General features: G+C 40.7%; 2 protein-coding genes across 4 annotated transcripts in view; one reads left to right on the top strand and one right to left on the bottom strand.

The window, feature by feature from the left end:
* The window catches only part of KIAA2012 (KIAA2012 ortholog), a 128,863-nt gene extending 125,587 nt beyond the window's left edge, over positions 1-3,276 (top strand). For both annotated transcript variants that reach the window (XM_053597487.1, XM_053597488.1), the window contains exons 23-24: positions 82-301; positions 2,844-3,276. In XM_053597487.1, the coding sequence (XP_053453462.1) occupies positions 82-301; positions 2,844-2,982 (359 nt within the window). In that variant the 3' untranslated portion in view covers positions 2,983-3,276. The remainder of the gene's footprint in view (positions 1-81; positions 302-2,843) is intronic.
* A 13,298-nt stretch (positions 3,277-16,574) lies between these two features.
* SUMO1 (small ubiquitin like modifier 1) overlaps positions 16,575-20,860 on the bottom strand; it is a 52,287-nt gene continuing 48,001 nt past the window's right edge. For both annotated transcript variants that reach the window (XM_053596565.1, XM_053596564.1), the window contains one exon: positions 16,575-17,728. Coding sequence is in view for 1 of the 2 variants with exons in the window: in XM_053596564.1 (XP_053452539.1) it covers positions 17,660-17,728 (69 nt within the window). In the remaining variant the exon portion in view is untranslated. The remainder of the gene's footprint in view (positions 17,729-20,860) is intronic.

Below are 20,860 nucleotides of genomic sequence, written 5' to 3' on the forward strand. Positions count from 1 at the left end.
AATCAGACTTGAGAATTGGATCAGAAAATTGTTTCCCTCAGTAATGATCCCTGCTGAGCCCACTTCTTTTCTATTCTGCAGAGGCAGAGAAGGAAAGGCAGAAAGAATTAGAAATGCAGTTAGCAGAAGAACAAAAACGTCTGATGGAAATGGCTGAAGAGGAACGACTAGAGTACCAGCAGCAGAAACAGAAAGCAGAAGAGAAGGCTCAGCTGGAGGCAGAGGAAAGGAGACTAAAGGAGGAGGAAGCCACAAGGCTGGCCCAGGAGGAAGCCATGAAACAAGTTCAGGAACAAGCCAGGTACTGAACTTTAGGGCAACAGAACAATCCCATAGGGGGACGTACAAGGGTTTGACTGCCTAAGCATGGTTTGGAAGACTGAAATACAAAGAGAGATGCTTTTGTTGCATATGTCACAGGATCCCTTCATGGTTTATAGCACTTGTACCAGAGCTAGACGTGAGTTTAGGGATTATCTATTTGAGTCCTCTGGTTTACAGATGACAAAAGCAAGTCCCAAAGAGGGAAAGGAACTTGATTAGGGCAAAACCATGAGGAAGGGCAATGCTAGGACCAGATCTAAGACCCCAGATTCCAAACCTACTTGCCTTCCTTATTATTTACTGAGGCTTATTATGTGCCCAACACTGTTCTAAAGGCACTGGGAGTTCAAGAGTAAGCAAAACAGAGAAAGTCTTTTCTCCCATGGCATTTACATTCCAGGAGTGGGAGTGAGAAAACTCTAATGAAAAATAAAATTTTTTTTTTTTTTTTAGGCTAGCAATAAATGCTATGCAGAAAAACTTTAAAAGATATGATAGGAAGGCTGGGTGTGGTGCTCATGCCTGTAATCCTAGCACTCTGGGAGGCCAAGGCGAGTGGATTGCCTGAGTTCATGAGTTCGAGACCAGCCTGAGCTAGAGAGAGACCCCATCTCTAAAAACAGCCGGGCGTCGTGACTGGCATCTGTAGTCCCAGCTACTTGGGAGGTTGAGGCAAGTGGATCACTTGAGCCCAAGAATTTGAGGTTGCAGTGAACTATGACACACAGTACTCTACTGAAGTGATAAAGTGAGACTCTGTCTCAAAAAAAAAAACAAACCAAAGATGTGATAGGATTGCAGGAGGCTGACAGGACAAGAACTCTCAGAAGTATTATATTTGCTGACACTTAAATGACAAGGAGTTAGTCACATAAACATCTGGGAGAAAAATATTCCAGCAAGTAAACTGTAAATACAAAGGTCCAAAGAAAGAAATGAAACTGGCATGCTGAAAGAATAAAAGAGGCAGGGCCAGGCATGGTGGATCATGCCTATAATCCTAGCACTTTTAGAAGCTAAAACAGGCGGATCAATTCAAGCCAGGAATTCAAGACTGGCCTAGGTAACATAGCAAGAACCCCTCTCTTCAGGTGGCGCCTGTGGCTCAAAGGGTAGGCGCCGGCCCCATATGCCGGAGGTGGCGGGTTCAAACCCAGCCCTGGCCAAAAACTGCAAAAAAAAAAGAACCCCTCTCTTTGAAAAGTTTTTAAGATTAGCTGTGCATGGTGGTGGATGCCTAGGTAGCTGGCAGTGCTTAAGGAGAGAGGATCACTTGAGCCTAGCAGTGTTGCAGCGAGCTATGATGCCATTGCATTTTAGCCTGGCCAATAAAGCAACACCCTATTTCAAAAATAATATAAAAAGCCAGCAAGGCTAAAATGAAGTGAATACGGGGCAAAGAATACTTCCTAATGAAGTCAGAGGTAGGCAAAGACCGGATCTAATGAGGACCTTGTTAGAAGAAATAGCACAGAATCAAAAGGCTTCCCCCCCAGCCCACTTTATTCTCCTACAATAGTAATGACCATCTTTCTTGTGATATAATTTGAGTATGTGGTTTCAACTGACTGTTTTAAAACTTGGTCCCCTATAGTTGTTACATCCTTAGTGACAGATGAAAGCAAATGTCATTCTCTTTAGAACCATCAAAATTGGGGCGGCGCCTGTGGCTCAAGGAGTAGGGCACCAGTCCCATATGCCGGAGGTGGCGGGTTCAAACCTAGCCCTGGCCAAAAACAAAAAAACAAACATCAAAATTGAAGGGTAAAAAGCCACAACCCAAAAAACCATGTGATCCCAACATTAACTATAAACACTTGAACATTTCCCCCTGAAATGTACTTTCAGTAACCATAAGCTAAACCTAAGATGATAAGTGCTCTTTAGGGGACCAGAAAGAGAAAGCAGCCAGAACAACTCTATTTTAAGGTTCTCTACTAACCTTGACTTTTTCTTCCTTTGGGATTTTCCTCAGCTGTTAGGTAAGGAAATTTCATGAAATCATAGCAGTGAGGTTAGGTTCCTAAGTATTAAAATGAAAACTAATCTATTGGTGTTCCAACTTTCCATGAAAAGAAAACTGACAGTCATCTGAAGGGAAAATGGACGATTTTATAAGGCTAGTCCACGTAGCTGACAGAAGTAAGCCTTATTCCACCCAGGGTTAGGAGAACTTCATGCCAACTGGCTTTATTCCATCTTCACTTATGTGATATTAGCCCAGTACTCTAACTTGTCAGACCTAGTTCTTCACCTCTTAAACAAGGAAGTCCCCAGCAACATGAGTTAAGAACTGCAAATTATGCCTTTCCTTTTACTTTTCCAACAGGAGGCTCATTGTAGTCTAAACCTCATATGTAAAGTTACTTAATGAACAAGAGTTATGATCTTTCACTAAAGTCCAAGATCAACATCCCCAAGTCCAACTAATGATAAGTCAAAGTTCTTCTGCTACCTCACAAGGACAATTTCTAGGGTTCTTAATCATTATTGGAATTGGGGATGGGGTGTTTCCTTAGGCAAAAAGCTGCATTGGAGAAACATCTTCATTTCCATCAAGAGCTCCTCAAGGAAGCCAGGGGCCTGCAGTGGACACAGAATATTTCCAGACCATGGGTTTACTCTTATTTCCAGTTCCTACCAATACCCAGGCCTTAAGGCTAGAAGAAAACTAAAAAGTAAGTTGGGAGGTGGTAATAGAAAAAGAGAAACTTTCTTTATAAGTAAGTTCTATCCTAAGCCTAATTATTAAAATGGTTCAAGTTCATCTGGTTCAATGGTTTAACCCATGCTGAAGATTGTAACTCTGGAACATCCATTCCCACCACACATTTTGTTTAAACCACTTAAACTTTTCACTCACCTATGTCCTTTTTCTAAAACCACATAAATCCAGAAGCTTCAGTGCTTAAAACTATCTAGAATTTCATAAATTCTGTCCTAAACACTAAAATTGTCTTAGGATAGAGTATTTCATTTCAGTCAATGTGCCTGAAAGAGTTGTAGGTAAATGGAAATTCTGCAATGCAAACAATTATGAATTAGCTAAGAGGAGCTAATTCATATATTGCATATTAAGAATTTTATTATATTGGGACACAACTACAACAGGGACTTTACCTAACAAATGCTAACACTGTAACCTAATAATTATATATACCCTGGTATTAATCTGAAATTAAAAAAAATAAAGCAACATCTTTCAGAAAAGAAGAAGAATTTTATTATAAACCTCTTGGCTGGGCGAGGTGGCTCAATGCCTGTAATCCTAGCACTCTGAGAGGCCAAGGCATGAGGACTGCTTGAGCTATGGGGGTGGGGCTGGGAGGGGTGTCAAGAACAGCTGAGCAAGAGTAAAACTCCATCTCTACTAAAAATAGAAAAATTAGCCAGGCACTGTGGCAGCTGCCTGTAGTCCCAGCTACTCAGGAGGCAGAGGCAGGAGAATCACTTAAACCAAGGAGTTTGAGGTTACTGTGAACTAGGCTGACACCATGCACTCTAGCCTAAGAAAAAAGAGGGGGGCGGGGTGGCGCCTGTGGCTCAACAGTGTAGGGCACCGGCCCCATATGCTGGAGGTGGTGGGTTCAAACCCATCCCCGGCCAAGAACTGCAAAAAAAAAAGGGGGGGGGGGCTGGGCAGCACCTGTGGCTCAGTGAGTAGGGCGCGGGCCCCATATACCGAGGGTGGCGGGTTCATACCCAGCCCCAGCCAAACTGCACAAAAAAATAGCCGGGCGTTGTGGCAGGCGCCTGTAGTCCCAGCTGCTCGGGAGGCTGAGGCAAGAGAATCACGTAAGCCCAAGAGCTGGAGGTTGCTGTGAGCCATGTGCCACCACGGCACTCTACCGAGGGCAGTAAAGTGAGACTCTGTCACTACATAAAAAAAAAAAAAAAAAAAGAGTGGGGGAGGGGCTCACATCTGTAATCCTAGCACTCTGAGAGGCCAAGGTGGGTGGATTACCTGAGCTCACGAGTTCATGACCAGCCGGAGCCAGAGCCAGATCTCATCAGATAGCTGGGTGTTGTGGCAAACACCTGCAGTCCCAGCTACTTGGGAGGTTGAGGCAAGAGAATCACTTAAGCCCAAGAGTTTGAGGTTGAGCACTCTACTGAGGGTGACAAAGTGAGACTCTGTCTCAAAAAAAAAAAATTTTTTACACTCTAGGTGAGGCATTTCAAGAAGCAATCCTGGGTCTTCCCTATACCTGCCTCCTGTACCAAAAAGACACATCAACATCTTACTTAGGTCGGAGGCATGGTAACGTAAAGAGCAAGAGGAAGTGAAAGGAAAATTAGGGCAAGGAAACAGACAAAAGAAAACATTCATGAGAAAGACACAGCAGAAAAATCCTGGCAACATGAAAAGCCAGACCAGAGCAACCCCCACCATGGGACAATGGGGTAGCTGCTATAGAGGATCATACCTATAAAGAAATGTTAGAAAGGACAGAAAGGAAATTTAAAATATGGATGATAAAAACAAATGAAGGAAATTGCTGAGATAGGGGAAAATAACCAAAGGAAATAAAAAAACAGAATCAAATAACAGATGAACAATATGAAAAATATAGAAAGGAGACTCAAATAAGAGATGAACAAAATGAAGAATATGGAAAAGATGTAGCATAACTAAAGGAATTGAAGCAGTCAGTTGGGGAATTTAAAGATGCAGCAGAAAGTATTAGTAACAGATTAGACTATGCAGAAGAAAGAACCTAAGAGGTAGAAGACAAAGCTCTTAGCTAACTCAGATAGTTAAAGAGTTAGAGTAAAAGAGAGAGAAAGCAGAGCATTCACTGACAGAATTATGGGACTTCATGAAGCATTCAAACATACAAGTTATAGGTATCCCAGAAAGGGAAGGATGCCCCAGAGGAAAGGAAGCCATATTGGAGAATATTATAAATGAAAATTTCCCAAATACCACTAAAGATTCTGACACATTCCTTTCAGAGAGAGATCGGACCCCAGGTTGTCTCAACTCAAATCAAGCTTCTCCAAGACACATTGTGATGAACCTGTCCAAAGTCAAGACAAAAGAAAAGATTCTGCAGGCCTCAAGGAGTAAGGGCCAATTGACCTACTTGGGCAAATACATCAGGGTGATGGAGACTTCTCAATGAAAGTTCTGCAGACTTCTCAAATGAAACTTTTCAAGCCAGAAGACAAAACAATTTCCAGCCCAGAATTTCATAACCTTCTAAGCTAAGCTTTAAAATTGATGGGAGAAATCAAATCTTTTACTGATATGCAAACACTGAGAAAGTTTGCCATAACAAGACCTGTTCTACAGGAAATACTTTAACCTGTTCAACACACTGACCATCACAATGGACACCAACAAAGCACCCAGAACTAAAGGACAAAACCTAGCTTCCACAATGATGTAAAAGATCTAAACTATCAAACCTGGCCTGGACCTGCTAAACAACAATGACAACTGCAATTAAAAAAATAACTAAGCATTGTGGTGGGTGCCTGTAGTCCCAGCAACTCAGGAGGCTGAGGCAAAAGAATCACTTAAGCCCAAGAGTTTGAGGTTGCTGTGAGCCATGATGCCACAGCACTCTACTGAGAGTGAAAAAGTAAGACTCTATCTCAATTTAAAAAAAAAAAAGAGGAAATCATTAACTTCCTTGAGTATAACAAGAATGAAGACACAGGCTACCAAAACCTGTGGGATACAGCAAAAACAGGCCTGAGAGGAAACTATCGCTTTAGATGCCTACATCCAAAAAACAGAAAGAGTGCATCAACAAACTCACAAACCATCTTATGGAATTGGAAAAAGAAAAACAATCTAAGCCTAGGCTCGGTGCCTGTAGCACAGTGGTTGCAGCACCAGCCACATGCACTGAGGGTGGCGGATTCGAACCCGGCCTGGGCCTGCTAAACATTAATGACAACGGCAATAAAAAAAAAAATAGCTGGGCACTGTGGCAGGTACCGGTAGTCCCAGTGGCAGGTACTGGTAGTCCCAGCTACTTGGGAAGCTTAGGCAAGAGAACCACTTAAGCCCAAGAGTTTGAGGTTGCTGTGAGCTGTGATGCCACATCACTCTACTGAGGGCAACACAGTGAGACTCTGTCTCAAAAAGAAAAGAAAAACAATCTAAGCCTAAACCTTGAAAAAGAAAAGAAATATCCAAAATTAAATCAGAGATTGATAAAACTGAAAACAAAAGAACCAGTCAGAAAATTAATGAAACAAGAAGTTGGTTTTTAGAAAAAATAAATAAAATAAACCTTTGGCCAGACTAACTAGAAATAGAAAAGTAACCTTAATCAGAAATGATAAAGGAGAAATAACAACAGATGCAGAGATATAAGAGATTATCTCTGAATTCTACAAGAAACTATACACCCAGAAATTTGACAATGTGAAGGAAATGGATCAACATTTGGAATTACTGGGCAGTGCCTATGGCATCAATCAGTTTAAGAAATGTGCCTCCTGGGCGGCGCCTATAGCTCAATGAGTAGGGCGTGACCTCATATACCGAGGGTGGCAGGTTCAAACCTAGCCCTGGCCAAACTGCCTGTAGTCCCAGCTACTCAGGAGGCTGAGGCAAGAGAATCGCCTAAGCCCAAGAGCTGGAGGTTGCTCTGAGACGTGAAGCCCCAGCACTCTACCAAGGGCTACAAAGTGAGACTCTGTCTCTAAAAAAGAAATTTTGGAATCACACCCTCTCCCTAGACTTAGCCAGGAAGAAATATTTCCTGAACAAACGAATTTCAAGCACTGAGATTAAAGAAACAATAAAAAAATCTCCCAACAAAAAAATACCCCGTTCCAGATGGCTTCACACCAGAATTCTATCAAATCTTCAAAGAACAGCTTATTTCCATACTGCAGAAATTATCTTAAAAAATTGAGGAGGGAATCTTCCCCAACATGTTCTACGAAGCAAACATCACCCTGATACTAAAATCAGGAAAAGACCCAACTAAACAGAACTTCAGACCAATTTCACTAATGAATATAGATGTAAAAATTCTCAACAAAATCCTACCCAATAGATTACAGTTTATCATCAAAAAAGTCATAAATCATGATCAAGTAGGTTTCATCCCAGGGATGCAAGGCTGGTTTAACATACCCAAGTCCATAAATGTAATCCACCATATCAACAGAAGCAAAAACAAAGACCATAGAATACTCTCAATTGATGCACAAAAAGCATTCAATAAAGTCCAGCATCCTTTTCTAATTAAAACACTGAAGAGTACAGGCATAGGAGGCACATTTCCTTTTTTTTTTTTTTTTGGAGACAGAGTGTCACTTTGTTGCCCTCGGTAGAGTGCCGTGGTGTCACAGCTCAGAGCAACCTCCAGCTCCTGGGCTTAGGTGATCCTCCTGCCTCAGCCTCCCGAGTAGCTGGGAATACAGGCGCCTGCCACAACACCTGGCTATTTTTCTGTTGCAGTTTGGCCAGGGCTGGGTTTGTACCCTCCACCCTCGGTATATGGGGTCAGCGCTCAACTCATTGAGCCATAGGCGCCACCCAGGAGGCACATTTCTTAAACTGATTGATGTCATCTATGACAACCCACAGCTAATATTTTACTTAATGGAGTAAAATTGAAAGCTTTTCCACTTAGAACTGTAACCAGACAAAGTTGTCCTCTATCACCACTACTATTAACATAGTCCTGGAAATTCTAGCCAATATAATCAGGCAAGAGAAGGAAATAAAGGGCATCCAAATGGTAGCAGAGGAGGTTAAACTCTCCCTCTTTGCTAACGATATGATCTTATACTTAGAGAACCCCAAAGATTGAACCTGAAGTCATCAAAAAAACAGTAATGACTCAGGATATAAAATCAATGTCCACAAGTCAATAGCCTTTGTATACACCAATAACAGCAAAGATGAGAAACTAATTAAGGACACAATCCCCTTCACAGTAGCTTCAAAGAAAATGAAATACCTACGAATATACCTAACAAAAGAGGGTAAGGACCTCTATAAAAAAAAATTATGAAACCCTAATAAAATAGCAGAGGATATTAACAAATGGAAGAACATACCATGCTCATGGCTAAGAAGAATCAACATTGTTAAAATGTATATACTTCCCAAAGCAATCTACAGATTCAATATCATCCCTATTAAAATACCAAGACTTAGAAAAAATAATTCTTCTTTTTGTATGGAACCAGAAAAAAACCCATATAGCTAAGACAATTCTTAGTAATAAAAACAAAGCCTGGGCATCAGCCTACCAGACTTTAGGCTGTACTACAAGGCCTTTGTGATCAAAACAGCATGGTATTGGCACAAAAATATAGACATAGACATCTGGAACCGAATAGAAAACCAGCAGATGAAAGTAACATCTTACAGCCACTTAATCTTTGATAAACCAAACAAGAACAAACACTGGGGGAAAGAATCCCAATTCAATAAATGGTGCTGGGAGAACTGGATATCCACATGTAAAAGAATGAAATTGGACCCACACCTTTCTCTACTCCCCAAAATTGATTCAAGATAGCTAAGAGACCTAAATTTAAGGCATGAAATGATAAAAATCCTCAAAGAAAGCATGAGAAAAACACTCGAAGATACTGGCCTGGGGAAGATATTATGAAGAAGACTTATGTGGCAATTGCAACAATAAAAAAAATAAACAAATGGGACTTAATTAAACAGAAAAGCTTCTGTACAGCTAAGGAGACAACAACCAAAGCAAATAAACAGCCTACACAATGGGAAAGGTTTGCATATTTTGAATCAGACAAAAGCTTGATAACTAGGATCTATAGAGAACTCAAATTAATCCACATGAAAAAAGCCAACAATCCCTTATATCAATGCGCAAGAGAGATGAATAGAACCTTCTCTCAAGAAGACAGATGAATGGCTAACAAACATGAAAAAATGCTCAATATCCCTTATTATTAGAGAAATGCAAATCAAAACCACCCTAAGATATCATCTAACCCCAGTGAGAATGGCCCACATCACAAAATCTCACAACTGCAGATGCTGGCATGGATGTAGAAAGAAGAAAACACTTTTACACTGCTGGTGGGACTGAAACTGATACAACCTTTTTGGAAAGAAGTATGGAGAACCCTCAAAGAACTCAAACTAGACCTCCCATTTGATCCTGCAATCCCATTACTGGGCATCTACCCAGAAGAAAAAAAAATACTTTTACCATAAGGACATTTGCACTAGTCTTGTTTATCGCAGCTCAATTTACAATCTCCAAAATGTGTAAACAGTCTAAATGCCCACCAACCCAGGAATGGATTAACAAGCTGTGGTGTATGTATACCATGGAATACTATTCAGCCATTAAAAAAGATGGAGAGGCTCGGCACCTGTAGCTCAGCCACTAGAGCGCCAGCCACATACACGGGAGCTGGTGGGTTCGAATCCAGACCAAGCCTGCCAAACAACAACTACAACCGAAAAATAGCTGGGCCTTGTGGCGGATGCCTGTAGTCCCAGCTACTTGGGAGACTGAGGCAAGAGAATAGCTTAAGCCCAAGAGTTGAGGTTCTGTGAGCTGTGACGCCATAGCACTCTACCTAGGGCAACATAGTGAGATTCTGACTCAAAAAAAAAAAAAAAAAAAATGGAGACTTTACATCTTTTGTATTAACCTAGATGGAAGTGGAACACATTATTCTTAGTAAAGCATCATCGAATGGAGAAGCAAGAATCCTATGTACTCAATTCTGATATGAGGACAATTAATGACCTAGTACACACTGGGAAGGGGAGAGCAGAGAGCAGGGAGGAGGGGGATGGGCGATCACAGTGTGTGACACACCTTTTGGGGGTGGGACACAATTGTAAGAGGGACTTTAACAAATGCAATAAATGTAAACTGGTTCAAAAAACTAAAACAAAAAATGGCTGGGTGCCCATAGCATGGTGGTTACAGCACCAGCTGCATACACCAAAGTTGGGTGGGTTTGAACCCAGCCAGGTCAACTAAAAAACAAAGAAAACTACAACAAAAGATAGCCGGGTGTTGTGGCGGGCGCCTGTAGTCTCAGATACTTGGGAGGCTAAGGCAAGAGAATTGCTTGAGCCCAAGAGTTTGAGGTTGCTGCTGTGAGGTGGGACACCATAGCACCCTACCAAGGGTGATACAGTGAAACTCTGTCTCAAAAAAAAGAAAAAAGAAAATAAAATCTTGGCAGTGCCTGTGGCACAGTGGGTAGGGCACCGGCCCCATATACCTAGGGTGGTGGGTTCCAACCCAGCCTGGCCAAACTGCAACAAAAAAATAGCCAGGCATTGTGGTGGGCGCCTGTAGTCCCAGCTACTGGGGAGGCTGAGACAAGAGAATTGCCTAAGCCCAAGAGCTGGAGGTTGCTGTGAGCTGTGATGCCACAACACTCTACTGAGGGCTACAAAGTGAGACTCTGTCTCTGAAACAAAAAAAAGAAAAAAAAGAAAGAAAGAAAATCTATTAGGATTTAATTTATGGCCTAACATAGGATCTATCCTGGAAAATGTCCCAGGGGCACTGAGAATATGTTTGGTGGTGGTGTTTGGGAGAGTGGTCTATATGTCTGTCAGATCTAGTTGGTTTATTGTATTAAGTCCTTTATTTTCTCACTTACCCATTAATGAGAGTCTAATGTATCCATTAATGAGATATTGAGTCTAATGTATCCATTAATGAGATATTGAAGTCTCAATAGTTATTGTAGAAATGTATTTCTCTGTTCAATTATATAATAAAAAAATTATAAAATAAAATTTTATTATAAACCTCTTTATAAAGCAAAATCATAACCATTTCATCCTAAAAACCTAATTTAATGTCTATTTAGAACAAGGTATCATTGTAATCACTTCGTACATGTTCATTTCAGCAAAATGAGCTATTTCTGAGGCCATTCTCACATCCTCAAAGTATAGACTCTAGAGCTGCACCGTCAAATAATGTTGCACCAAACACATACAGCTATTTAAATTAGGCCAGGTGTGTGGCTCACGCCTATAATCCTAGCACTTTCGGAAGCTCTGGTGGAAGGATCACTTGAGGGTAGAAGTTCAAGACCAGGCTGAGCAACACAGTGAGACAGACCTCCTCTGAACAACAAATGGAGGCTGAGGCCGGAGGACTGCCTGAGCCTAGGAGTTTGAGGTTACAGTGACCTATGATGATGCCACTGAACTAAAGCCCTGGCAACAGAGCAAGATCCTACCTCAAAAAAAGTTAACAATTTAGGCTTGGTGCCTGTGGCTCAAGAGGCTAAGGCGTCATCTACATACACCTGAGCTGGCGGGTTTGAATCCAGCCCGGGCCTGCCAAACAACAATGATGGCTGCAACAAAAAAAAATAGCCAGGCGTTGTGGAGGGCGCCTGTAGTCCCAGCTACTTGGGAGGCAGAGGCAGGAGAATCGCTTGAGCCCAGGAGTTGGAGGTTGCTGTTAGCTGTGATGCCACAGCACTCTACCCAGGGCGACAGCTTGTGGCTCTGTCAAAAAAAAAAAAAAATTAACAATTAAAAAAAAAAAGTTTAAACATTCTTCAGTCACAGCTTCCACAGTTCAAGTGCTCAAGGGGCACATGTGACTACTGGTTACTGTACTGGACAGCACAGATACAGAACATTCAAGTAGCGTTATCTTAGAGCCCTGAAAACCAACAAATCTTGAGTTTATGTCCTTTAATAGTGCCTTGATGAACCAACTACTCACAAAATTTCTCCAGCTGAAAATACTACACTGGGGGAAGAAGAAGGACAAAAACCTACCTGATCAGTACAATGAACACTATTCAGATGATGGGCACACATTTACAGACCTGACTTCAAGCATTATGAAAGCTATTCATGTACAAAAAAAATATATATTCCCTTGATTTTTTGAAATAAAAAAATTAAACTATCAAAAAGGGTTGTGAAAATTTATCTTTTAACATCTCTTAACAAAATATTCATTTTAATAAACTATCCATCATAGAATGATCATCAAAGGGTGAAGAAGCTTTAGCAAACAAGTAACACAAAAGGATGTTAAGGCAGTGTGGTAACTCAAACATATAATCCTAGCACTCTGGGAGGCCAAGGCAGGTGGATCACTTGATCTCAGGAGTTCGAGACCCACATAAGCAAGAGCAAGACTTCATCTCTACTAAAAATAGAAAAAATAGCTGGGCACTGGGGAGGGCATCTATAATCCCAGCTACTCTGAGGCTGAGGCATAAGAACTGCTTCAGCCTAAGCGTTTGAGGTTGCTCTGAGCTATACACTACGGCATTCTACCCAGGGCGACAGAGTGAGACACTGTCTCAAACAAAAGAAAAGATGTTAAATCAAGCACCATCTGAACCTGAATTTTCCCACGAATTTCCTTTGTCCCTACTCTGTACTTCACTATTCATAGCCAAAAAGCTTAATATTTGCAGGCAATTCCCTCCTATTTCTCATTAATGTTCAAAACGTGCTTAATTTCTACAGAAATTACACTTCTGCATACCAGAAATTGAACCTAATCTGGATTCTGTACTGCTGTTAGAGACTTGCTTAGATTTTTATGTTTAACTTTGTTTTATGTAAAATTAAATAGAAATAAAATGGTCGAAACACTAGATAGTATCAGTCATAGTAAATTTAAATATGTCATTTAAACTTCTTGGCTTGGCGCCTGTAGCACAGTGGTTACAGCACCAGCCACATACACCGAGGGTGGCAGTTTCAAACCCGGCCCAGGCCAGGTAAACAACTGCAACAAAAAATATAGCCAGGCATTGTGGCGAGTGCCTGTAGTCCCAGCTACTTGGGAGGCTGAGGCAAGAGAATCGCTTAAGCCCAAGAGTTTGAAGTTTCTATGAGCTGTGATACCACAGCGCTCTACCAAGGGCAACATAGTGAGACTATGTCTCAAAAAAAAAATTAATTAATTAAATAAATAAAAATAAAAAAATAAACTTCTCAAAAAAAATGAAAAATAAATAAACTTCTCAATGGCTGGGCAGTGTCTCATGCCTATAATCCTAGCACTTTGAGAGGCAGAGGTGAGTGGATTGCCTGAGCTCAGGAGTTCACTACCAGCCTGAGCATGAGCAAGACGCGGCCTCTACTAAAAATAGAAAAACTATTGGGGGCACTGGGCAGGCGCCTGTAGTCCCAGCTACTTGGGAGACTGAGGCAAGAGGATTGCTCAAGACCAAGAGTATGAGGTTGCTGTGAGCTATGATGCCACAGCACTCTAGCCAGGGCAACACAGTGAAATTGTCTCAAAACTATCTAAATAAATAATAAAATTTTTCTCCAGCATGTGGACCCTACATTCATTCATCCAGTCAATCAATTCACTAAATAGTACTTAAACGGACAGAAAAGGAATATTTCAAATAATTCAACCAAGAACAAAAGAATGAACACTCAAGGAAACATCCTGCTGGAGGAAATAACCATTACTGACTTTATTTTTTCCCTTCTTTTACAAATTTAGGGTGTTGAAGTCAAGCACCAGATAGAGAGGCTACACCAAATGTTATTCAAGATCCCTTCAGAAATCTGAAGTTCTGGCCTGGCACGGTGACTCACACCTGTAAACCTAGCACTTCGGGTGGCCGAGGTAGGTGGATTGCCTGAGCTCAGGAGTTCCAGACCAGCCTGAGCAATAGCGAGACCCTGTCTCTAAAAAAAATAGCTGGGCTTTGTGGTGGCCACCTGCAGTCCCAGCTACTCAGGAGGCTGAGGCAAGAGGATCACTTGAGAGACTGAGGTTGCTGTGAGCTATGATGCCATAGCACTCTACCCAGGGTGACAGCTAAAGACTCTGTCTCAAAAAAAAAGAAAGAAAGAAAAATAAAAGAAAAGAAAAAAAACCTGACATTTCATATGTTTCATTAAGTTTTGCTGAGGCCAGGAGCGGTGGCTGACACCTGTAATCCTAATATTCTGTGAGGCTGAGGCAGGTGGATTGCCTGAGCTCATGGGTTTGAGACCAGCCTGAGTCAGAGCGAGACCCTGTCTCTAAAAAATAGCCAGGCATGGGGGGGGGGGAGCACCTTCAGTCCCAGCTACTCAGGAGGCTGAGGCAAGAGAGTCACTTGAGCCCTAGAGTTTGAGGATGCTATGAACTATGACCCCACGGCACTCTACCAAGGGTGACAAAGTGAGGCTCTATTTCAAAAACATACATACATTCATTAATTTTTGCTATGAAATGCCTATATTATCAGCACTACTACACCAAATAAGCATGTTTTTAAGTTAATAGTAGAATACAATGCATTTAGAAGAATCCAATAAACTAAAAACAATAAAATAACATGACTTTCCCAGTAGCTAAGCTCCACCACCTAAATGCTGAGAGCCTTTAGACATTTAGAGACATAAACACAATCAAGAGTTCACCACTGCCCCCTACACTACCTCCTTGAGTTGACCTAATTTTCTTTTCTTTTCTTTTATTAAATAGATGAATTTGTGAAGTTATATGAGAGTTGACCTAATTTTCATAAACTTAACATTAACATGTATCAGTACTGTAGGACTAGTTCCTTATGTTCACTACCTCTGTATGTTGACCAGTTGGTTACAGTTCCTTGGATAGTCAACTTACAGAGGTTCTATTGTATTCATGCATTCTGGATAGCTCAAATAGCAAATCAGATTTATTATTCAGTCTTGACAGAAATATGCAATTCATGAGGATTCTCTACAAATGAACCTGATTCCTAGTCACTATATAACGAATATGATAAATGCCAGGTAACACTCCAACAGCTCTAATTTAAACAATATAATTTTTTCAGTTACAGCCCAAATATAAGAATTATAAGATCAAGTCAATCTTTTTTTTTTTTCTTGAGACAGAGTCTCACTTGGTCACCCTTGATAAAGTGCCGTGGCATCTTAGCTCACAGCAACCTCAGACTCTTGGGTTCAAGTGATTCTCTTGCCTTAGCCTCTCATGTAGCTGGAATACAGGCAACCACCACAACACTGCCTATCTTTTATTTTTGAGACAGAGTCTCACTATATCGCCCTTGGTAGAGTGCCATGGCGTCACAGCTCACAGCAACAGAAGTAGGTGGGACTATAGCACCCACCACAACACCCCCCAATTACTTTTTGTTGCAGTTGTCATTGTTGTTTAGCTGGCCCAGGCCAGGTTCGAACCTTCTAGCCTCGGTGTATGTGGCTGGCACCATAACCACTGTGTTATGGGTGCCGAGCCAAAGCCAGCTATTTTTTAGAGATGGGGGTCTCGCTCTTGCTCAGGTTGGTCTCAAACTCATGAGCTCAAGCAATCCACCTGCCTTGCCAAGTACTGAGATTATAGGCGTGAGCCACCATGCCTGGCCTTCCGGCCTTCTATTTTTTTTTCGGACACAAGAGTCTCACTCTGTTGCACTGAATAGAATGCCATGGCATCACAGCTCACAGCAACTTTAAACTTTTGGGCTTAAGCAATTCTCTTGCCTCAGCCTCCCAAGTAGCTGGGATTCATGAGGATCTACCACAACACCCTGCTTGTTTTTCTATTTTTAGTAGAGATGGAAGTCTCACTCTTGCTCAGGCTAGTCTCAAACTCCTGAGCTCAAGCAATGCGCCTGCCTCAGTTTCCCAAAATCCTAGGATTACAGGCATTGTGCCTGGTACCGATCTATTTCTTAAGTGACTTGAATAAGGTATTATAAGCTGTAGCAGTTTATAAAATGCATTCAAGATTCAATTTGGTCTTCCCAAGTAGTCAGATGACATTCTATTTGGAGTAACATAAAATTGCATTATTTGTATGCATAGATACTCTGAATTCTGTGATCCATTAAAGAGTTAAAAAGAAAAGTTTAGCCCTCTAAAAGGAATAAACTAATTTGGTTTCTTTCTTTTTTTTTAGGCAGAGTCTCACTACGTCGCCCTTGGTAGAGTGCCATGATGTTACAGCTCACAGCAACCTCCAACTCTTGGGCTTAAACAATATTCTTGCCTCTGCCTCCCAAGTAGCTGAGACTACAGGCACCCACCACAACACCCGGCTATATTTTGGTTATAGCTGTCATTGCTGTTTGGCAGGCCCGGGCTGGGTTCAAACCCACCAGCTCTGGGTGCCCTAACTACATGGCTGGTGCCCTAGCTGCTGAGCTACAGGTGCCAAGCCACTAATTTGGTTTTAAATTTTATAGAAAGTTTAACTGTTTAAGACATAAATAAAAGAAAAACATAAACAAAATATACCAAACTTTAAGCAGAGAATATTTTGTAAATTATTAAAAGGGAGAACTGAAATTATCAATGAATCAATTAAGAATTTTTGGCGTGCCCATTTATTCAACACGATTGGGTAACTATATCACATATATACGCACCATACAAGAATATCAAGTTTTAAAAAACAGAACACTGAATATTTTAAAAGGTATTGTGGCCTTAATTAAATCCTTAATTCAGAAGGCACTTCAGTAACTTTCAGTGCTTCAAAGTCATAAACATCATCAATGTACAGTAATGAAGAAAAAAATTATACCACGTATAAACAATTTCCAGTATTATGCAAGAAAACCTTATTTTAGGCATTTTCTTTTCTCTTCTTATACAATTAAAATAAAATGAGCATTAGTATGATTTTTACAAATATTGTTTATTTTAATGAAGCTGGTACAGACAATATCCATTTAAAACCCATATCCCAGGCCAAAAAGTACAAATAAAACCAAGAAGAGCAGTGTTCTGTTGTATACACTTCTGCATGAATAACTTTATTATTTGCTAACGAAAATTAGAACTTTTCTGGGATCTTCCAACAAGATTTTTAAAAAATCTTAAAATGCCTTCTCTTCAATGAAGCCATCTTTGGAGTTAGTCATTATTCTCACCTTATCTGTAATCTTGACTCCAACTTGATACTCCTCTTCTTTTGGTCCAAACCCTCAGATTTAAAAAGTAGCTTCAAGTTAAGGAAAGGTCATTTTTCTACAGTTCAGTTCTCTGAAAAACTTCCATCTCCCACTGAAAGTCACAGTCCAGGAGTGAAGCAATTACATGCTAGAACTTCAGGGCCAAATGGAAAGTCATTATGAATACTTCTTGCATTGATTGATCTTATTTATCACCACCACAAGCCTGAAAATGCACAGTCCAGAAAATGGTGGCCTCTCTGTGCACACATGTAATTTTTTAAAAGGAGTAGGCAATATGAAGGGGACTGAGGCTTGATCACCAAAAATCAGCACAATGAAAACAAACAATAATGAATAATGAGCACTAGAATTCAAATTACCAGATGTTTTAAAGAGATGAGGTGCCAGTTTTCAATTGTTTTGAACACCACATTACAAAAGAACTATTTTTTAAAAATAAAAAAGGATTGAGGGAAAAGAAAAAATAAAAGAATATCTAAACTGTTGAATGACCCCCTGTTTGTTCCTGATAAACTTCAATCACATCTTCTTCCTCCATTCCCAGCTGTAACAGAAAAGAAAAACGTTAGTTTCTGAGTCAATTTCACTTCCCAGTTTACTCACTGGGAATAAAAACTGGAGTGTTTTTGATAAGTATGTCAAAGGAGTTTTAAATCTAATAAAACATGTATTTAATAGTTTAAATAATAGTTCGATGTCGTATTTCCTAAAAAGCATTTTACTTTTAGATGTCATTACTTGATATAATCTTACTTCTTTCAAAACACTTGATTTCTCTTTAAAATGTATGTGGAGGCCGGGCCTGGTGCCTCATGTCTATAATCCTAACAAGGAGGTGGAGGCCAGTGTATTGCCTGAGCTCACAAGTTCGAGACCAGCCTGAGCCAGAGCGAGACCTCATCTCTAAAAATAGCCAGGCATTGTGGAGGGTGCCTGTAGTCCCAGCTGCTTAGGAGGCTGAAGCAAGAGCATCACTTGAACCCAAGAGTTTGAGGTTGCTGTGAGCTGTGATGCCACAGCACTCTACCAAGGGCGACAAAGTGAGACTCTGTCTCAAAATAAATAAATAAATAAAAATAAAATAAAATATATGCAATTTTAGTCAGAAAAATACTGCTTAAGAATTCATTTCTAAGGGGTTTCCTTTGTCTTCTCCAATTCCTTCTAGCACATATCTATTATCTTCTTTGATAGTCACTCTCAATAAAGAAAATTTATCTATGTATCTTCTCCTATTCAATAACTCCAATTTTATAAGGTAGACTCTTCAGCCTAGCTCTTCTTTAATTCTCACAGGAAAAAAATATAGGTCCTTTAAAATCCCTTTTGCAGAACATTAAGTATGAGCAATTGTCTTTTTATTTTTTGACATGCTTTATTCACACTGAAATATTCTGACTTGTTTTCACTATTCTATTAATGATAATGATGGTTACTTGCCTCTGAGAAATGAAAATGCAGAGATATACTGAGGGTATGTTTACTTTCTATTTTATATTCTTTGGTAGTTTGTTTTTTTTATTACTTTTAACTATCAGAAAAGACAAGACAGTAGTTAAGGGGACATGGTATCACGCAGAAAATCAGGCATTACTGAGAATAAAAGACTATCTGTTGACTCTGATATATAGCAAGGGTTAAGAAGCACTGCAATAGGCAGACTAAAAACAAAACCAGCATTGTTTCCACTGAAAACTACAATGAATCACAAAAACAAAAAATAAAAATTTAAAAGAAAATCTATCGGGCTCAGTGCCTATAGCTCAGCGGCGAGGGAGCCAGCCTCACACACCGAAGCTGGCGGGTTCAAACCCAGCCCAGGACTGCCAAACAACAATGACAATCACAACAAAAAAATAGCCAGGCGTTGTGGTGGGCGCTTGTAGTCTCAGCTACTTGGGAGGCTGAGGCAAGAGAATCCCTTAAGCTCAAGAGTTTGAGGTTGCTGTGAGCTATGACTCCGGAGCACTCTACCGAGAGCAACATAATGACACTCTTGTCTTAAAAAAAGAAAAAGAAAAGAAAAAATCTAAGATCAGTGACTCCCTCCAATGAGAAAAGTTTTATATTTTCTACACATTTTTGTGTAGAATCATAACTATGAAAATTAAGATATGGTAAAAATTCTAAAAATAACAGACTTATATGGATTTAGGATTTTATTTATTTATTACTATTTTTTTTTGAGACAGAGCCTCAAGCTGTTGCCCTGGGTAGAGTGCCATTGCATCACAGCTCACAGCAACCTCCAACTCCTGGGCTTTAGTGATTCTCCTGCCTCCACCTCCCAAGTAGCTGGGACTACAGGCGCCAGCCACAATGCCCAGCTATTTTTTAGTTGCAGCCGTCATTACTGTTTGGCACGCCTGGGCTGGATACGAACCCACCAGCTCAGGTGTATGTATGTGGCTGGTGCCTTAGCCGCTTGAGCCACAGGCGCCGGTTTAGGATTTTAAAGTCATCAGATTGGCTGATATTAAGCTATCTTGATTGTGGTACATATATAAATGTTAAAATATTATTAAAGATACTTTTCTTTTTTTTTTCTTTTTTGAGACAGAGTCTCATTATGTTGCCCTCAGTAGAGTGCCGTGACGTCACAGCTCATAGAACCTCAAATTCTTGGGCTTAAGTGATTCTCTTGCCTCAGCCTCCCAAGTAGCTGGGGTAGTGAGAGAGAGTAGGCATTTTGAGAATGACCTCGTCGTGCTATTGTTCACTTGTCTCTCTTTGGAGCTTAGAGTTTATTATTCTATAGAGCTTGAGGACATATGCCTTCTTCTTGATTAGAAGGTTCCTTATAATGTTTGGAATTTTATTGCTTCTAGTATTTGGCCATATGTGCAATTAAAATTAAGTTTTAAAAGCATCTTTAATAAGGTGGCGCCTGTATCTCAGTGGGTAGGGCACTGGCCACATATACCCAGGCTGGAGGGTTCAAACCCAGCCCTGGCTAGCTAAACAACAATGACAACTGCAACAACAACAAAGAAATAGCCAGGTGTTGTGGCAGGCATCTGTAGTCCCAGCTACTTGGGAGGCTGAGGCAAGAGAATTGCTTGAGCCCAGGAGTTTGAGGTTGCTGTGAGCTGTGATGCCACAGCACTCTACCAAGAGCGACATGGTAAGATTTTGTCCCCCCCAAAAAATGTGTCAATAAAACTTATTAAGTAGGGCGGCGCCTGTGGCTAAGTCAGTTGGGAGCTGGCCCCATATACCAAGGGTAGCAGATTCAAACCCAACCCCGGCCAAGCTGCAACAAGAAATAGCCAGGCATTGTGGCAGGTGCCTGTGGTCCCAGCTACTCGGGAGGCTGAGGCAGGAGAATCGCCTAGGCCCAGGAGTTGGAGGTTGCTGTGAGCTGTGTGACTCCATGGCACTCTACTGAGGGCCATAAAGTGAGACTCTGTTTCTACAAAAAAAAAAAAACAACTTATTAAGTATCTATTGGGTGCCAGAGATTATGCTAAATTAGGGCAAGGAAAGTACAAAACGAGTCTAGAACACCTGATTGTACTAGAAAGTGCTCAAAAAAGTGGACCGTAAATCTAAGGGGTACATTTGATGAAAAGGAAGTTATTTATAATAGTCTCAAAATATGTCTGCACTCGCCGGGCACAGTAGCTCATGCTTGTAATCCTACCACTTGGAAGGCCAAGGCAGGTAGATTGCCTGA

The sequence above is a fragment of the Nycticebus coucang genome, chromosome 7 (assembly GCF_027406575.1).
Source record: "Nycticebus coucang isolate mNycCou1 chromosome 7, mNycCou1.pri, whole genome shotgun sequence".
Taxonomy (NCBI): Eukaryota; Metazoa; Chordata; class Mammalia; order Primates; family Lorisidae; genus Nycticebus; species Nycticebus coucang.